At 38.4% G+C, this 20,471-nt stretch overlaps 1 protein-coding gene across 1 annotated transcript in view; it reads right to left on the bottom strand.

Annotated features, from left to right (window-relative positions):
• Positions 1-332: 332 nt before the first annotated feature.
• The window catches only part of LOC121415798 (alpha-N-acetylgalactosaminide alpha-2,6-sialyltransferase 3-like), a 30,197-nt gene continuing 10,058 nt past the window's right edge, over positions 333-20,471 (bottom strand). The window contains exons 3-8 of the mRNA XM_041609132.1: positions 17,934-18,224; positions 15,943-16,224; positions 14,980-15,125; positions 14,040-14,156; positions 13,229-13,390; positions 333-2,590 (exon numbers count right to left, since the gene is read on the bottom strand). Of these exons, the coding sequence (XP_041465066.1) occupies positions 2,149-2,590; positions 13,229-13,390; positions 14,040-14,156; positions 14,980-15,125; positions 15,943-16,224; positions 17,934-18,224 (1,440 nt within the window). The 3' untranslated portion in view covers positions 333-2,148. The remainder of the gene's footprint in view (positions 2,591-13,228; positions 13,391-14,039; positions 14,157-14,979; positions 15,126-15,942; positions 16,225-17,933; positions 18,225-20,471) is intronic.

Below are 20,471 nucleotides of genomic sequence, written 5' to 3'. Positions count from 1 at the left end.
TTTACTACTTTTATGAATTTTTGTCTCGCCTGCATAGCAGAGCGAGACTATAGGCGCCGCTTTTCCGACGGCGTCGTCAACATTGAAATCTAAACCAAGGTTAAGTTTTTCGAAATGTCATCAGAAGTTAGAAAGCATTTGGACCTAGTTCATGAAACTTGGTCATAAGGGTAATCAAGTATTACTAAATTGTAAACATCCTGCCTGAGTTTCAGGTTACATGACCAAGGTCAAAGGTCATTTAAGGGTCAATGAACTTAGACAATGTTGGGGACTCAAAATCGAAATCTTAACCAAGGTTATGTTTTTGAAATGTTATCATAACTTAAAAGTGTATGGACCAAGTTCATAAAACTTAGATATAAGGCTAATGGTGTATCACTAAAGATCCTGCCTGAGTTTCAGGTCATATGAATAAGGTCAAAGGTCACTTACGGTCAACGAACTTTGGCCATGTTGGGGTTATTTGAGAAATTGTCATCATACATGTTACTTTGAAATTTCATGGATCTAGTTCATGAAACGCGGGCATAAGAGCAATCAAGTATCCTTCAACATCCTGTGCGAGATTCAGGTCACATGGCCAAGGTAAAGGGTGATTTAGGGGCATTCAACAAACTTTGGTATTGTCGGGGGTATTTGTGGAATTGTCATCATACATGTTACTTTGAAAGTGTATGGATCTAGTTCATGAAACGTGGACATAAGAGCAGCAATGTATCCCTGAATACCCTGTGCGCGTTTCATAAAAATGCAGGAACATGGCCATGATCAGACGTCATTCAAAATTCAATAAATTCTGGCCGTGTTAGGAGCCCAGGAGTATGTGTTGAATTGTCATCATAACTTAAAAAGTTTATAGATCTAGCTCATGAAACAAAATCTAGTTGATTGATTAAACAGCGAAGTAAAACAAGTTAAGTTACACTGGATTAATGCATTTTCACAGATTTCCATAATAGAAACGGGCAAATTAAAAACATCGTAATTGGGCTTCTTGCACAACTCTCTGGCTGCAATGCTATGACATCGTTTTTATGTGGACAGAGATTTTAGCCGTTTACCTGACGACAGTCGATTATTTCGTTCATTTTCCAGTTTGCAAATTGAAATATTCTGGAATATTTTTAATAGAATGATATTACTGGAAATAAAGAAAATGGAAGGCTTTACGCCATCAAAAAAATTGATGATGTCACTCACCCACTAACTATATCTTTGGTGTCTTCATTTTTTAAAATTTACTTTATTTCATTTTTTTTTGCAGATTTGATAATAATGGAGACTATTCATCAAATCAGAATAATTGCCAATCCACATGATCAAGCAGGACTTTTTTTTACATAAATTTGTTTCACAATAGGGGCCTACAATGAGAGGAAAAATTTCCTTTGATAAATACAAAATAAAAATACTGAATGGGTGACGTTATAGGTTCCTTCATTTACATAATGACAGGATGGGCATAATATCTGATTTGTGAAATTAAGCCAAATTTCAGAACAACACCATTAAAAAAAATAACATCCGATTTCGATGATTTTCTCAAGGTTATGCTTCTCTAATTTTTCTCTTTTTATTCCGATAAACATTTTATTGGGGTGAACATGCCCTTTAACTTGTCGTATATTGTTTATAATTTTCACAATGTTTGTCAATTCATAGACCATATGAGAGTTGAAAGATGGATCGATATTATGCGCTATTTTAGTGTTGATATCACTAACATCATGAACATCATTTTCTTTAGCATTATTGCCGCAACAAATATTTTAACATATACACAGCCAATGATTTCAAAGCTGAACGGCACAACGTAATAATTAATAAGCCACACATTTTGAGGGTGTCAGCCAGGGATGATGTATGGAACAAAATGTCTAAAATGTGCCAAAGTTTGTCACTTGTTTAACACAGATTTTGACATAATAGAACACAGAACACGATACCATATTCAATCATTTACCCTTTTCCTTTTTTTCCCTTTCTTTTTTTGTGGGGCGCAAGGCCCCCAAGCCCCCTTTCCCTACGGTATTTTTTGTTTATTGCGAAAGAGCAGGCAAACTGTCATATAGTTTAGGTCTCTGGGTATATAATAAAAACGGAATAGAACTGTTCAATTTGTCGATTGCACGATGTTAGCAGCTGTTATCTTTTACCATTTTCCTCGTGCTTCCGTTGGCCGTTATTGTTTCGTACTTTCTCTTTTGTGTCATTCCTCTGTTTCTTTCTCGATTTATTTCTCTTATCTCGGTCTCTGTTTTTATGAAATGCAGCATTTCCTTTCCGGGGCTTCACCTCCATTCTTGACTCGGTCTTTTTATGCGGGATGGGCCTGGCCCCTGGTACAAGTTCCAGGACTTTCTTCATCAACTGTTCCTTCTCAATAATGAAGGTCTCATTCCCGCGTTTCAGTTCAACCAGTCTATCCTCTGTTTGGACTATGCGACGAGCTTCACGCTCCAGCTTCATGTAGTCCCTTACACTCCGGATGGCGTAGTTGGTTTCTTTCATTAGCTGGTGATACTTCCTTAAAAAGGGAGAATCTAGTGGTTCGTCCGATTCTGGGCCTATTTCCCATGATGGATGCCTGGGAAGACAAAGAAAAATAAAACTTTAATTGATCTCACAGTTAAGGAAGGAGTTAACAGAAAATAGGGCCTACAGAATAATACAAACAAAGCAGAAAAGCCATATGCAGATTATGACACATTTTAGCCCCGTGAAGAGCTTTTTATATTTTCGCAATTTTTCTCGGAAGATCCTTGAAAAATAAGCTCTCGTGGTATTCAATATGTAATTCTATGGTCACACACCTTTCACAGTGCTCTCACTTATGCTGTGCTAACACACCTTCACTGTGTGTACAGCATTCATGTCGTGCCCACACACATTTCACGATGCTCTCACTTCTTTCACACTACTCACACACGTTCCAATGACTGTGTTCACCCTCCTGCGACACTGCTCTCACTCATCATTTTCGGAGTATTTCATTTCATGTCTATTTCGAATTCGAATAATAAATTATGGATTATGGATCATGCTATACTCACTCTCACTCCACTCTGCTCACCCACCCATGCCGTGTTCTCACTTCTTCGATCCACACTGTCCTAATACACATTTCATACTTTTCTTAACACACTCCTACACTCACTACTTTTACAACATCCATATTGTGCTCACACCTTTCACACGTAATGTGCTCACAATTCTTTCACACTTTGCTCACACTCTTTATATACTGTGCTCACACACCTACCATACTGTGCTCTCACACCTACCATACTGTGCTCTCACACACCTACCATACTGTACTCACACTCCTTCCATACTGTACTCACACTCCTTCCATACTGTACTCACACACCTACCATACTGTACTCACACACCTACCATACTGTACTCACACTCCTTCCATACTGTACTCACACTCCTTCCATACTGTACTCACACTCCTACCATACTGTGCTCACACACCTACCATACTATACTCACACACCTACCATACTGTACTCACACACCTACCATACTGTACTCACACTCCTACCATACTACACTCACAGACGTAGCATACTATACTCACACACCTACCATACTGTGCTCACACACCTACCATACTGTGCTCACACACCCATACCATACTGTACTCACACACCTACCATACTGTACTCACACACCTACCATACTGTGCTCACACACCTACCATACTGTACTCACACACCTACCATACTGTACTCACACACCTACCATACTGTGCTCACACACCTACCATACTGTACTCACACACCTACCATACTGTACTCACACACCTACCATACTGTGCTCACACACCTACCATACTGTACTCACACTCCTTCCATACTGTACTCACACACCTACCATACTGTGCTCACACACCTACCATACTGTACTCACACACCTACCATACTGTACTCACACACCTACCATACTGTGCTCACACACCTACCATACTGTACTCACACACCTACCATACTGTACTCACACACCTACCATACTGTGCTCACTCACCTACCATACTGTATCACACTCCTTCCATACTGTACTCATACACCTACCATACTGTGCTCACACACCTACCATACTGTGCTCACACTTCTACCATACTATGCTCGCACACCTACCATACTGTACTCACACTCCTTCCATACTGTACTCACACACCTACCATACTGTACTCACACACCTACCATACTGTACTCACACACCTACCATACTATACTCACACACCTACCATACTGTACTCACACACCTACCATACTGTACTCACACACCTACCATACTGTACTCACACACCTACCATACTGTACTCACACACCTACCATACTATACTCACACACCTACCATACTGTGCTCACACACCTACCATACTGTGCTCACACACCTATACCATACTGTACTCACACACCTACCATACTGTACTCACACACCTACCATACTGTACTCACACATTTTCCATACTGTGCTCTCACACACCTACCATACTGTGCTCTCACACACCTACCATACTGTGCTCACACACCTACCATACTGTACTCACACTCTTTCCATACTGTGCTCTCACACACCTACCATACTGTGCTCTCACACACCTACCATACTGTACTCACACTCTTTTCATACTGTGCTCTCACACACCTACCATACTGTGCTCTCACACACCTACCATACTGTACTCACACACCTACCATACTGTACTCACACACCTACCATACTGCACTCACACATCTACTCACACACCTATACCATACTGTACTCACACACCTACCATACTGTACTCATATACCTACCATACTGCACTCACACTTCTACCATACTGTACTCACACTCCTACCATACTATACTCACACACCTACCATACTGTACTCACACTCCTACCATACTGTACTCACACACCTTCCATACTGTACTCACACTCCTACCATACTGTGCTCTCACACCAATCATACTGTACTCACACACCTACCATACTGTGCTCACACACCTACCATACTGTGCTCACACTCCTTCCATACTGTACTCACACACCTACCATACTGTGCTCACACACCTACCATACTGTGCTCACACTCCTACCATACTGTACTCACACACCTACCATACTGTACTCACACTCCTTCCATACTGTACTCACACTCCTACCATACTGTACTCACACACCTACCATACTGTGCTCTCACACCAATCATACTGTACTCACACACCTACCATACTGTGCTCACTCACCTACCATACTGTGCTCACACTCCTACCATACTGTACTCACACACCTACCATACTGTACTCACACTCCTACCATACTGTGCTCTCACACCAATCATACTGTACTCACACACCTACCATACTGTGCTCACACACCTACCATACTGTACTCACACTCCTTCCATACTGTACTCACACACCTACCATACTGTGCTCACACTCCTACCATACTATGCTCGCACTCCTACCATACTGTACTCACACTCCTTACATACTGTACTCACACACCTACCATACTGTACTCACACTCTTTCCATACTGTACTCACACTCCTTTCATAATGTACTCACACACCTACCATACTGTACTCACACACCTACCATACTGTGCTCACACACCTACCATACTGTGCTCACACTCCTACCATACTGTACTCACACACCTACCATACTGTACTCACACACCTACCATACTGTACTCACACACCTACCATACTGTACTCACACACCTACCATACTGTACTCACACACCTACCATACTGTACTCACACTCTTTCCATACTGTGCTCTCACACACCTACCATACTGTGCTCTCACACACCTACCATACTGTGCTCACACACCTACCATACTGTACTCACACTCCTTCCATACTGTGCTCACACACCTACCATACTGTACTCACACACCTACCATACTGTGCTCACACACCTACCATACTGTACTCACACACCTACCATACTATACTCACACACCTACCATACTGTACTCACACTCCTTCCATACTGTACTCACACACCTACCATACTGTACTCACACACCTACCATACTGTACTCACACTCCTTCCATACTGTGCTCTCACACACCTACCATACTGTGCTCTCACACACCTACCATACTGTACTCACACACCTACCATACTGTACTCACACACCTACCATACTGTGCTCTCACACACCTACCATACTGTACTCACACTCTTTCCATACTATGCTCTCACACACCTACCATACTGTGCTCTCACACACCTACCATACTGTACTCACACACCTACCATACTGTACTCACACACCTACCATACTGCACTCACACATCTACTCACACACCTATACCATACTGTACTCACACACCTACCATACTGTACTCATATACCTACCATACTGCACTCACACTCCTACCACACTGTACTCACACTCCTACCATACTATACTCACACACCTACCATACTGTACTCACACACCTTCCATACTGTGCTCACACTCCTTCCATACTGTACTCACACACCTACCATACTGTGCTCACACACCTACCATACTGTGCTCACACTCCTACCATACTGTGCTCACACACCTACCATACTGTACTCACACTCCTTACATACTGTACTCACACACCTACCATACTGTACTCACACTCCTTCCATACTGTACTCACACTCCTTTCATACTGTACTCACACACCTACCATACTGTACTCACACACCTACCATACTGTGCTCACACACCTACCATACTGTGCTCACACTCCTACCATACTGTACTCACACACCTACCATACTGTACTCACACACCTACCATACTGTACTCACACTCCTACCATACTGTGCTCACACACCTACCATACTGTACTCACACTCCTTCCATACTGTACTCACACACCTACCATAATGTGCTCTCACACATCTTCCATAGTGTCCTTACATACCTTTCATACTACTATACTCCTTTCTCACTATGCTCATACACCTTTCATATTGTGATCACACACAATTACAACACTCCTTTCACACTTTGCTTACACACCTTTCGCATTGCTCACAAACTCTTACACTGATCACACTCCTGCCACAGTCACTCCTTCCACATTTCCACTCATGAACAGTGCCTTATCAAAGACTTCACACCATTTCAAAGTGCACGTTTTACGTATTTAGGTAATCTCAGTCCTTCCATTTAACTTGGTTTTCTACATGCATTTCATTCCCAATACATGTGACGTTTACATTGGAAACGCTTCTAATAGACAATTGAGGCCAAAAGTTTACAAACACCCATGGAATTCAGTGAAATTTGTTCGCTTTACAAACATCGTAAAATTTACTATATCTCCAGAAATATAAATACTACCATGACGAATCCGGTATCATATGAAAGAGTATAATAAGCTCTTTCACATGATTGGAATGCTGTCGGGATTGAAGTATATTTCAGGTGAATTTTTTTGGGAAAAAAGGTACATTTGTACCACATGTATTCTATTGTTTATTATATTTTCAAACATTATTTCGTAGAAATATATAAATGTCAAATCTATGATTTACATTACATTTTCTATCATGATATGTCACCAATGAACAACAAGTGGAATGCCTCTGGCGGTCTAGTCCAGGATAGGCCCCATAGAAACCTGACCAAACCTTGTTTTTTTATACATGTATATACAATATCTTTTTATGGTTTGTCAATTCGAGGGTGCTGATTACGAATCTGGATGATGCCAGTCATGTAACCTTGAGCATTTTCCGCAAATTGGCACAATCCAATATGGCCGCCAAAATATGCAAATTACCCATGAAAATCCTAAAATTGTCCACACGTTGGCTATGAAATGCATGAAATCGTGTGGCAGGAGTGAAATACTCTCAGAAATTTTTTTTTGACAAAATGATTATTTTCCTGATATTCAAAGTGGCCGCCATAGGCCCTTGTATACTCTATTATGTAAAATGAGCACTAAACCGCAAAAAAATCGCGATGTACGAACGAAGTAATATATGAAAATCATCATTACTAACGAGATGTATCATTTATTATGTCATATATGGGGACATTGCTGTATTTTGATATCTAAAATAGCCGCCACTAGCCCAAAGAGTATTATGTACAATGGCAATGGCGGGGCCAAAAAAATGACAAGAGTGAGCACTAAAATGCATATTATTAAGATAAACGAGTGGAATACTGACTAAGAACCTGTATATAACATTCAAAATGGCCGCCATAGGCCCTATATTTATCAAGCACAATGCGAATGAAGAAACCAATTTTAACAAGAGTGAGAATAATATCACATATTGGTCGTGGAGGTAATAAATGCTGTACTTTGAAATACAAAATGGCTGCCATAGGTCCTAAAAGTATTGAGTACATTGTAACATGGGACATACAAATTTGACAGAATTTGGCTTTGCTTGACTCGAAATATTGCATATAATTGTGCATTGTGATGTAAGGGTGAAAATTGTCTAAAACCATGGTTTTTAACGATATATATCATAATATTGTGTAATTACGGGGATAAAATGCTGCATTTTAAAATTGAAAATGGCCACTATAGGCCCTTATCGTATAATATACAATTTGAGTGGAGACAAATAATGTTCAGAAAAAGGGCATATGGCAGTCATTTTGAATGTTGAAATACAGTATTTATCATCTAAATTAAATAAGATATGATATATTTTGTAATAAATCAAGTTTTCAGACAAAATTTTACTCATTCATCACCATTTGGCCAAGCAAAGCCAAATTCTGTTGAAATAATTTGTTCCCATTCACATTGTGCATAATAACGTAAGGGTCTGTAGCGGCCATTTTGACTTTCCAAAGACAGTATTTATCACCTAACTGGTAGAATAAATGATATATCTTAATAGAAATTATGCTTTCAGACAATATTTTACTCATAGATCACTATTACGTGCATTCATGGTGCTCACTCCTGTGAATATTGGTTTCCCACTTTGCATTGTACATAATACTGTTAATGTCTATGGCGGCCATTTTGAAAGTCAAAATACAGTATTTAACACAAGCTTGAAGCCTAAATCATATATTTCGTTAGAAAATGTGTTTTTAGACAGTATCCCATTAATTTATCACATATATATGCATTTTAGTGCTCACTCTTGTGATTTCTTTGCTCCTCTTTCTCATTGTGCATAATACTTTTAGGGCCTTTGGCAGCCATTTTGAATATCAAAATACAACATTCATCACATTCATGGCATGTTAATAATATATTTTGTCAAAAATTATTTTTTTTCAGAGAGTATTTCACTCCTGCCACACAGTTTCATGCATTTCATAGCCAATGTGCGGACAATTTTAGGATTTTCATGAGTAATTTGCATATTTTGGCGGCCATATTTGATTTTGCCAATTTGCGGAAATGCTCAAGTTTACACGAGTGGCATCATTCAGATTCGTAATCAGCACCCTAGAATTGCCTAGAAACCATAAAAAAATATTGTATATATATATATATTAAAAAAAAACAAGGTTATGCCTCTTCTATCCTAGACTAGTCTCACCTGCATCACGCGATTCAATATAGCAGCAGTAGTCAGGCAGCATATGTCATTTACTTCGACAAATTGGGTAAGTCTGATTTTCACTTTTATGTGATTGGTGACATCACAAGGAACAACTTCCAACTTGGTGACAAATTTCTAATGGTCATCTTGACCATTTTGGGGTCAAAATAAGGTCAATGGGGGTCAATTTTTTAAATTGCCCCAATTCTCTCAAATGACACATCAAATTGTTTGTCTTGTTATACTGAACAAAAAAGTGTACACAATTATATACTCTTGACCTCCCGTTAAAAAGTTATGACCAGAAATGTCAAAGGTCAACGAACTTTCGTTAAATGGCAAATTACACCGAAGGTCTTAAGAAAGCTCATTTATTCCGTGTTTTTATGCATGTGTGTACTTTTTTATTTTCGATTTTGATAAGTCCATCGTCAGAAGTCCTTATCCAGAAGATATAAAGGGTCAAGACAAAGTCAGGGAAAGGTCAAAAGGTCAACAAACTTTAATTGGAGGCCAAAAATACACGTCTAATAGCGGTTAGAAGTTTAGAAATCTTATTTTTCGTGGGTTCTTTATTTTGAGTCTATATCTCAGAAGATATTTTATATATAAAGGGGTCAAAATATGCTTATTTAGGAACAAGATAGATCAACAGAAATAGACGTCGAATACATTCAGTGTGGTATGGTACTGCAGGAATACTTTGAAACCACTTGACAAACCCTATAATGCCCTTAAAAGTCGTATCATCTTCATGATGTACTTATTAATGCAACCAGCTCTTTTCGAGTTTCTTGATTTTCTTGATTTAGGAATTCAATTCAAGTTCAATTCATTGTCAATTTACTAGTCTTTGATATATAAAGATACATTTAGTCCGTTTGCTTTGTACATAATATTTTAATCAACAGAAAGTATTGTAATGTATTGGGGTATATAATTATGTGCACTAAATGTATGTTAACAGACACATCGCTTGATCAGTGCTCCCAGCTCCTAAGAAAGATGCCTAACATCTTATTTGTATTAACTTACGAATAAGATGAGGTAAGGAATGAGGATGATATGATAAGTTGGACTCAAATTGCTATTAATTCTAATGTGTGTGACTGTTATTTATTTCTGACAAAGAGGCAACATCGTTCATGCATGCTCGTTGTAGTCAGTCATTGGTGTCCATCATGCTGATGTGATATGTTCTGACCATTACTCGATCTCTGGAGCCAACGACTACACATTCCTGATTATGTGCTGACATTAACACGGCTTGTACTATTTTATCAAGTGTGTTTTTCCAGAGCATACAACGTGAAACTAAATTTAATACCAGATGCAGATTTTGTTTTTGTTCTTTTGTCGTTCTTGTTTTTTCCTACTTGCTGAATTACCTGGATGTTACTAAAAAGAATAATTATATAATTGAAGGAAACCACGGCCATACCGCAGCGGGAAGGGGGGGGGGGGCAGCGCTGCCCCCAGAAATTGTGAAGACTTGCATTTTTACAAAAAATAAATATAATTGACCAAAAGTATGCACGAAATCCTTGTAAATTTTCACTTTACAAAATGCAAAAGGGCCCAATGATAAGCTTAGAACAGCACATGAACCATAAATGTGTAGTCCTTCTTGACTCCAGAGATCGAGTAATGGTCAGAATATATCACATCAGCATAATGGACATCCATGATTACAATGAGCATGCCTACACGATGTTGCTTCTTTGTCAGAAATAATATAACCGTCATACATTAGAATTAATTGAGGAGCAATTGGAGCCCAACTTATCACCCTCAATCGTAACCTCATTATCTTATTTGCAAGATAATCCAAATGAAATATTAGGCATCTTTCTTAGGAGCTGGGAGCACTGATCAATCGATGTGTTTATTCTGTTAACATAGTATTATACTTGTACCCCAATACATTACAATAATTTCTCGTAATTAAGATATTCTGACAAAGCAAATGAAGGAAATACTTCTTTACATATCAAAGATGAGTAAATTGAAAATGAACTGAACTTGAATTGAATTCCTAAATAAAAAAAATCCCTGGTTGCACTTATCACATCTTGAAGATGATAAGATTTTAAGGGCGTAAGGGTTTGTCAAGTCTTTTCAAGGTATTCTCGCAATACCACACTGAATGCATACGACGTCTATCTCTGTTTATCTATTTTTTTCCTAAATAAGCACATTTGACCCCTTTATATATAAAATGTCTTCTTAGATATAGACTCAAAATAAAGAACCCACGAAAAATAAGACTTCTAAACTTCTAACCGCTATTAGACGTGTATTTTGGCTTCCAATCAAAGTTTGTTGACCTTTTGACCTTTCCCTGACCTTGTCTTGACCCTTTATATCTTCTGGATAAGGACTTCTGACGATGGAATTATCAAAATCGAAAATAAAAAAAAATTACACATGCATAAAAACACGGAAAAAATTAGCTTTCTTAACACCTTCAGTGTAATTTGCCATTTAACGAAAGTTCGTTGACCTTTGACATTTCCGGTCATAACTTTTTAACGGGGGGTCAAGAGTATATGGTTGTGTACACTTTTTTGTTCAGTTTAACAAGACAAACAATTTGATGTGTCATTTGACAGAATTGGGGCAATTTAAAAAATTGACCCCTATTGACCTTATTTTGACCCCTAACATGGTCAAGATGACCATTAGAAATTTGTCACCAAGTTGAAAGTTGTTCCTTGTGATGTAACCAATCACATAAAAGTGAAAAATCAGACTTAGCCAATTTTTCGAAGTAGCCTGCTGCCCGACTACAGTGCTGACTTGAAAACTACTATAACTCGCACAAGATGTTTAGTGATACTTGGTTACTTGTATTACCACGTTTGATGAACTAGACCAATACACTTACAGAGATATGATGGTAATTCAACAAATACCCCAAATTAGGCCAAAGTTCATTGACCCTAAATGACCTTTGAACTTGAACATGTGACTTGAAACTTGCACAGGATGTTCAGTGATACTTGATTACTATTATGTCCAAGTTTCATAAATCCGATCCATAAACTTTCAAAGTTGTGATGGTAATTCAACAGATACCCCCAATTCGGCCAAAGTTCATTGACCCTGAATGACCTTTGACCTTGGTCATGTGACGTGAAACTCATGCAGGATGTTTAGTGATACTTGATTAACCTTATGTTTAAGTTTCATGAACTAGGTTCATATATTTTCTAAGTTATGATGACATTTCAATAACTTAACCTTCGGTTAAGATTTGGTGTTGACGCCGCCGCCGCTTTTCCGACAGCGCGCCTATAGTCTCACTCTGCTATGCAGGTGAGATAAAAACAGTGTAAATATAAGAAGTAAGTTTTGAGAAGTAACTAGCACAAAAAATTGAAATGTTTTTGTCAAGTTTTTAATTCTAATTTGTCTAAAATATGAATATATTTGGGGAAAAAATGACACGTAAATATTTTTCAGCTCCTGGTGACAAAGCAATGTGATGAAGGGGCATGACATCCTTATTTGTTTGATATCAAAAGGTCATGATAGCACAAATATTTTATAAGATACAGTAAACTTTAGGATGTTTGGCAAGTGTAAATTTTTCTTTGAATTTCCTGGGTGTATGTATACTTTTGGCCTTAATTGTAAGTTATAGTAAATTCATAGTAAACATGGTAATAATTGATAAAAAATTACTTGAAAGATAGTCGATGTTTCGATGCCCATCGTTTGAAAACAGCTTTCTCTGTGATGAAAAGATGTCCCCCGTCAAGGCGCGTTTCACTCACATTGTAGTAGGTGCACTCTTTCATCCCCATCGGTTCGTAATAATGGTAAGGGATTTTGTGGGATTCATTGCTAATTATAAGCCGAGAAGAAAAAAGGAAGAATAATGTAAAATGTATTAAAAGTCTTATATAGCAATTATCAGGAATCATAATGACCTGGACCAAAGGATTCCCGATTCTGTTAAAAAATATGACTGTTTTTTCCTAGAGTTCTGACTCTCTCTAAAAAAAGGAATTTTTGAGACAGGGTTACAGTACACGAAATAGTGTTAGCAGATAAATGAAAAAAAAAACACATGAAATTCTTCTCTTTCGAGGCTTATATTCTACTAAAATTCCAATAAATCTTGTCTTGAAAACTGAGTTGATGTGAATAAAAGGTGAACTCTTGACTGAGTCCGTATACTGAACTCGGTTTTTATATGGACAGTCAATTATGACACAAATCTCTAACAGCAAACATTCGATTTATCGTATCGGTTCAATTATTCAAATCAGTTATAAGCTTGAGTATCGAATGTCTGACAATCATAACTAAATCATTATCCTTCATCATTTAAGTATATACTGTATAAGAAAAGGGCGCAGTAAATATTAAGAGACATACGAAGTAAATAAAATTCTGACAATTTTGGCATCCAAGGTCTAAATTCTAAGCATAGACATACATGCATAATAATGGTCTGAGGTGAACCAGAGTAAAGAATACTACCCTTCACCTTGTAGATGAGCAGTAATCATCATTAGCCATTCCGTAGACATTAATTTCATTGCAGATATCCATAGCAGCAAGCATGGTAAACCAACCAGTACTCAGCCACGTGTTGGCTTGTTGCCTGCAAATAAACAGTTTCAATTTTTAAAGAAAGTATATATTACTTAATATAAAAAGACAAAACTTTAGTGACGCGAGTAAAGGCTTACATGGGTAAATATATTATCAGGGCACTTTTTCCAAACAAAAAAGGGGGAGTTTAGAGCAATTAACAGCCAGCTGCCCCAGACACTAACACATGGAAAGATGTAGCCGATATCCGTCATCTAATGGAGAGCTACTGTTAGTGATGCATTGTAAGCTAGACGGTGCACTGCAAAAACTCCGTGTTCGATTTAACACCAGCCCGAAATCTCTATCTTTCCACACCAGAGAAGTGTTAAACAACACCAATTTGGCTTTGGTCTAACACCAATGATATGTGTTAATACAACACCAATTAGTATTAAAACAGCATCGGTTTGATTCCAAACTGGTGTTATTTCAATACTTCTCTGGTGTGGACAGAATATAGATTCCGGGCTGGTGTTAAATCAACACCGGAGTTCTTGCAGTCTAGAAATTACACCGGAATGCTTAATTGGCAGACCAAAGAGCTAGGAGAAAGAGCAGCATCAGCATATCGCTCTAAGCAGCACCTTCCTCCTTCATCTGCACAAATTGCTCGAGATACTGTCATTCGATAGCGGGACTCAAAGGCCACTTTAGAAAATGTATCACCTAGCGCTACGCCGCTTTTGAGACGAACCGTTGCCGAGATAGCGCTTTACACTATACTTTCTCTCTAAGCGCTTTACTGTAACAAAAATAATACTTTAAATCGTGCACAATTCACCAAAAAAACCGTATACAGATTTACAACGAAAAATAAGCTAAATTGCTACCTTGTGAGTCCTGTCTCATCTCTGAAGACCTTCTCTGCATATCTCATCTGATCTGAATTGAAAGCATAAAACTTCACTCCGGGGTAGAGGTGTGCAAGTAGCACGGCATAGCGGTATTCACGGTCTTGTAGTTTCCTTACATTCACCTATAAACATAGTATTTAAATAATTCATATTTGATTTATTGGTTATAATATTCTTTGTAGTTACTGATTTTAAAGTCTTTTAGATGCAGAAGGTCATTTAAAGAAAAAGTAGATGTGAAACTCGTGTACTTATCGTTATATAGGCCTACCCATTGGCCCCTTTTAAATTTGTAGGCATAATATTGGTTACAAATATCATTTTTTGGTTGCCTCTTTTTATGACATCTTGAGACTTGAGACATCAGTATTAACTAAAAACATGTAAGGACACTGAAAATGTACAAATCTGAAGAAGAAAATTGTTTGCTTTAGATCTGTCTCTGCACGGGATCTGTTTATTGCTTGCCAATTGAGAAAGAAATGATTAATATCATGTCGAATTTTGACAAAGCTGCTGAAGGCGTGAATTTTCTCTTTATGAATTAACAAACATACAATTTTAATGCTTATACGCTGCAAACGACGCCAGTGTCAATTTTAACACCAGAGGACCACACCAGAAAGGGACTGGAACAATACCAGTTTAGAATCAAACTTATTTTGTTTTAACGCTAACTGGTTCTTTAAACATCTATTCGTTGTCAGCCTAACTTCTAACTCACGTCTTTTTAACACTTCTATGGTGTCAGTGGTCAATTGGGTCCCGTAACACAAAGGTCGGCCATTAGTCGTAAGCCTGACTTTCATGATTAATTATGCATTGAAGTCAATGCAATCAATCGTAAAAATAAAAAATGTTCAACGATGATTGCTAAACTTTGTCTTGCCATGTTTCCCAAATGGTACACTTCACATTGGTGTTTTGAAATCTTCTCACCCTGTTCATCCAATTAATCAATAAGTAATCACTTTTGGTGTCCACGTCTTGGAGCAACTCTTTACGCGCCTTGTCAGTCTTCTCAAACGACCTCACCAGATTGACGTGGGCGATCGACCTCAGTGTCGTCCTGGTACCGACGTCATTTTCGAACCCCCTCACGGGAGCATTGTTCATTCGGAAGACACACTCGGTCGCATCGATCTCGGATCCCGAGCTAGTGTTGAGGAGATGGCCCGAGCTGGATACCACAGCACAGGAACTGCAGAAGAGTCGGAGTGGCTATAATACAATAATGATAATCATATTATGAGTCATAATTCATTTCGCGTGAACAACTAGCCCCGGCCCACCCCCAAGAAAAAACAAGATCGGGAAAAGATGTGAAAATTCATCACTATTAATACCGTTACCATTATTTTCTCCGCAAGGGTATAATTTCATGGGTGGGGAAGGGGGAAGGCGATCCGTTTTTTTTTCTTCCTGACATGAATCATTGGTAATGTATCGTTACAAAAGCAGCCATACCTCTTTATGCTCTTCTTTCACCTACCTTTTCTTCTTCCTTCATTTTTTTCACAACTTGAAAAATCTCGGGCCCTATAGCCTCGCCCTTTAATTTCCCTATGAACAATGCCTCATATTGGGTTATGGCCTTTGCTTTGTACCTGTATGAGATTTTATGTATTTATTCATCTGAAAGGAAGATCTGGCACGCAAGAAGCTTGGTGTATTTTCATTGCGGCATCGAGCGTAATGGTTTAAAATGTACGTGTATTTAAGCTTATAGCGAGTTCTTGTAATCGCGACAGAGAGGGGCTCTATTGAAAATGCCCGTCGAATCACAATGAACAGCGAAAAAAACTGATACCCTTTTTACACAGGATTTTCTTAACCCCGGACTATCGCTAACCCCGTACTATTTTTTTTTCCTTTTCACACATGCCAAATTGTTATTGCTAACCCCGGATAAGGAATGCTTGCTTTTTACACACAAAACTCGCTAACCCCGGACTAGTGTTTTTTGTCGATCATTCGTAGTACAAGTACTTCACTCGTACACTTTTTACACACGCTAAAATTTCCTTAACCCCGTACTATAGGTGAGGCTAAATTGCTATTTAGCACCACCTATAGTACGGGGTTAAGCTTAGCCCACTTTCGTTTTACACTAGCGATCTTAACCCCGTACTATCGCTCTTAGCACCGCAATTGCTGGGATAACCCTGCTTTTTTGCAGGGCCAAAAAATCCCGTACTATAGGTGGGGTTAGCCCACTTTGCAAAAATGCTGTGTAAAAAGAAAGTGGGCTAAGCTTAACCCCGTACTATAGGTGGGGCTAAATGGCAATTTAGCCCCACCTATAGTACGGGGTTAAGGAAATTTTAGCGTGTGTAAAAAGTCGAGAATTGTTAAACCGGGAGAGCTCTTCATTGTAAGATTCTGATCTGACGAAAAATTGCAAATATATCGTTTGTCCAGAGTCCAGGTCCAGGGGCCACTTACATTGCCGAGTGGATAACATTTGCGACCCCCAACCCCCCATAAAAAGAACGTCTTTTTCATAAAAAAAATATCGCTTACTTGTTTAGGGGTTCAATTCAAGGAATACTTGCCAAGGGTATCGTTTTAATTCCAATACTTGTTAAGGGTAGGGTTTTACATGTCAATACTTGTTAAGGTAATAAGGGGTGTATTTTCAGAATATGGAAAATACTTATTTAGGGTGCTTCTCGAGACCCCATGGTCACGAATTGGTATCCACTCTTGAATGGAAGTGGCCCTCCCGGGAGTCTAGGTCGAAACTGCTGATTTGATTCACCGATTTCGACAAAGACTGCTTTGTCACGAAGGGCTTTGACAAGATGTTTTCTGTGTTGTAGAATCCGTCGCGATTAAGAAACGCCCTATTTTGTGACTGGAGATTTAAAGGTACTTGGAATAGTACTGCATTACTTAAATAAGAAGAAATCAACTCTTCAATTCATTACCTCCCCTGACAATATGTCAATATATCCCTCATGCTGAGCCCTGCGAAACTTCTCAGGAGCCGGTTTGACTTTCTGAGGAATCGGGTCTGAATTCGATGTTGAGTTTGTCCCCAAGATTGGATTGTTGTTTCCATGTTTTCGTCGGGATTCAAGCTTTTGTCGCATGGAACGTGATCGGTCGTTGGAGGCGGGTTCGGTCAATTCTCCGGTCGGTTTGTAAATGAGGGTGACATAGACGAGAGAGAAAATGAGAGAGTATGTTGCCATGATCACCAATACCTGTAGAGGGCGCTATATGCATCCAGGGAGAAACAAAAATAGAAATGGAAGTTTATATCTAGCATTGTAATAGAGGTTATTTAGTTATCGGTTCATCCTTAATGTAATTACAGGCACGAAATTTTGAATTCGAGAGGCATTTCCCTACTAAAGGATATGAGTATACGTGTCTGCTTAATCTTTCCGTGTAACGTACAGCCACGCAAATTTCGTGCCTGCTTACACTCAGGATCGACCAAGTTATCAGAGGACTACTTTGATGGACAATGCAATGTTTTATCTTGTCATCTACCTTTCTATACTAAATGAGAACTAGCCACTTATAGTCCAGGGGGCCATTTCATAAAGCTGTTCGTAAGTTAAGAGCGACTTTAAGAACGACTGGTGATCCCTAACGCGCTAAACCATTGCTAATATAAGTATACCATTGATCATAAGAAAGGATCACCAGTCGTTCTTAAAGTCGCTCTTAACTTACGAACAGCTTTATGAAACACCCACCTGGATAGAAGAGGCTAACCTTGTTTTTTTTTCATATAAACAATATTTTTTGATGGTTTCTAGTCAATTCGAGGGTGCTGATTACGAATCTGAATGATGCCACTCGTGTAACCTTATGATATGATATATGATAATTTGATATATTTCGTTAAAAATATGTTTTTTTTAGACAGTATCCCATTACTTTATCACATATATATGCATTTTAGTGCTCACTCTTGTGATTTCTTTGGTCCTCTTTCTCATTGTACATAATACGCTTAGGGTCTTTGGCAGCCATATTGAATATCAAAATACAACATTTATCACATACATGGCATATCAAATAATATATTTCGTCAACAATTATGTTTTTAGTCAGTATTCCACTTGTTTATCTTAATAATATACATTTTAGTGCTCATTCTTTTGAATTTTTTGGCCCCCATTGCCATTGTACATAATGCTGTTTGGGCCAGTGGCGTCTAATTTAAATATAAAAATACAGTAATTTTCCCATACATGACATAATAAATGATATATCTCGTTAGTAATGATGATTTGCTTACAGTATGTCGTTCATATATCACGATTTCTTGCAGTTTAGTGCTCATTTTGAAAATTAGTTTTCCCTATTAATTTTGTAAATAATAGAGTATACAGAGGCCTATGGCGGCCATTTTGAATACCCAGGAAATAAATATTTTGTCAAAAATCATTTTTTTAAAGAAAGTATTCCACTCCTGCCACACAATTTCATGCATTTCATAGCCATTGTGAAGACAATTTTGTGATTTCATGGGTAATTTACATATATTTTGGCGGCCATATTGGATTTTGCCAATTTGCGGAAAATGCTCAAGGTTACACGAGTGGCATCATTCAGATTCGTAATCAACACCCTCGAATTGACAAGAAACCATCAACAAATATTGCATGTATGAAAAAACAAGGTTTAGTCAATTTTCTATTTCCTGGACTATTAGTAACTGTTCCATACAATGAATCGAAACATCCGCATATACTCCTTGATTAAATAAAAGGTTCACTCGGGTTATACGTCACAACCATTGGCATCAGCATGATAAACCGGGGACTGTTTTATGACAGATATCATCATTGACAGGTTATCAAGCATTATCAAACGTTTATTATTACAAGAGTCATACCCATGTGGTTTTCAGGCAATCAAAACTAAAGAATTTTTTCAGGTGACATAGGCTGACGGAAAAAGACTCCCCATCCAACTGCTCTCTATCTCTTCATGATCACCAGGGGCCGTTTCGTAAAGCAGTTCGTAACTTAAGAGCAACTTTAAGAACGACTGGTCATCCTTTCTTATGGTAAGTGGGATAACACCAAGATGTTCATTGGCGATGATTTAACGCGTAAGAAAGGTTCACCAGTCGTTCTTAAAGTCGCTCTTAACTTAAAAACAGCTTTATGAAACACCCACCCGATATGCCCACTAACACAATATGAGACCCACCCTCTCCTCTATATACCTCGTGACCAGGGAATTTGATTTTTTTTTCTTATGGAGCATGATGCGTTCCCATTTTTGAGGGTGTTTATAGCTGTGTCCCCCATGAACTCTATTATTTTTCGATATGACAGGAGCTTGTATCAGCTTTTCTGCTTTTTCAAAATTAGCATCTAGTGGACAAAATCAGTCAGAATGTTTCTTCATAAAAAACAGCTTTTCCAAGGGGGGGGGGGGTGGAGCGCAACCCCCCTAAACCCGAATGGTAGTGTCCGACCCATGAACTAAATTACATC

This window comes from Lytechinus variegatus, chromosome 1 (assembly GCF_018143015.1).
Source record: "Lytechinus variegatus isolate NC3 chromosome 1, Lvar_3.0, whole genome shotgun sequence".
In the NCBI taxonomy this organism is placed as follows: Eukaryota; Metazoa; Echinodermata; class Echinoidea; order Temnopleuroida; family Toxopneustidae; genus Lytechinus; species Lytechinus variegatus.
The sequence above is the reverse complement of the archived record's forward strand: the minus strand, read 5'-3'. Positions and strand labels throughout refer to the sequence as shown.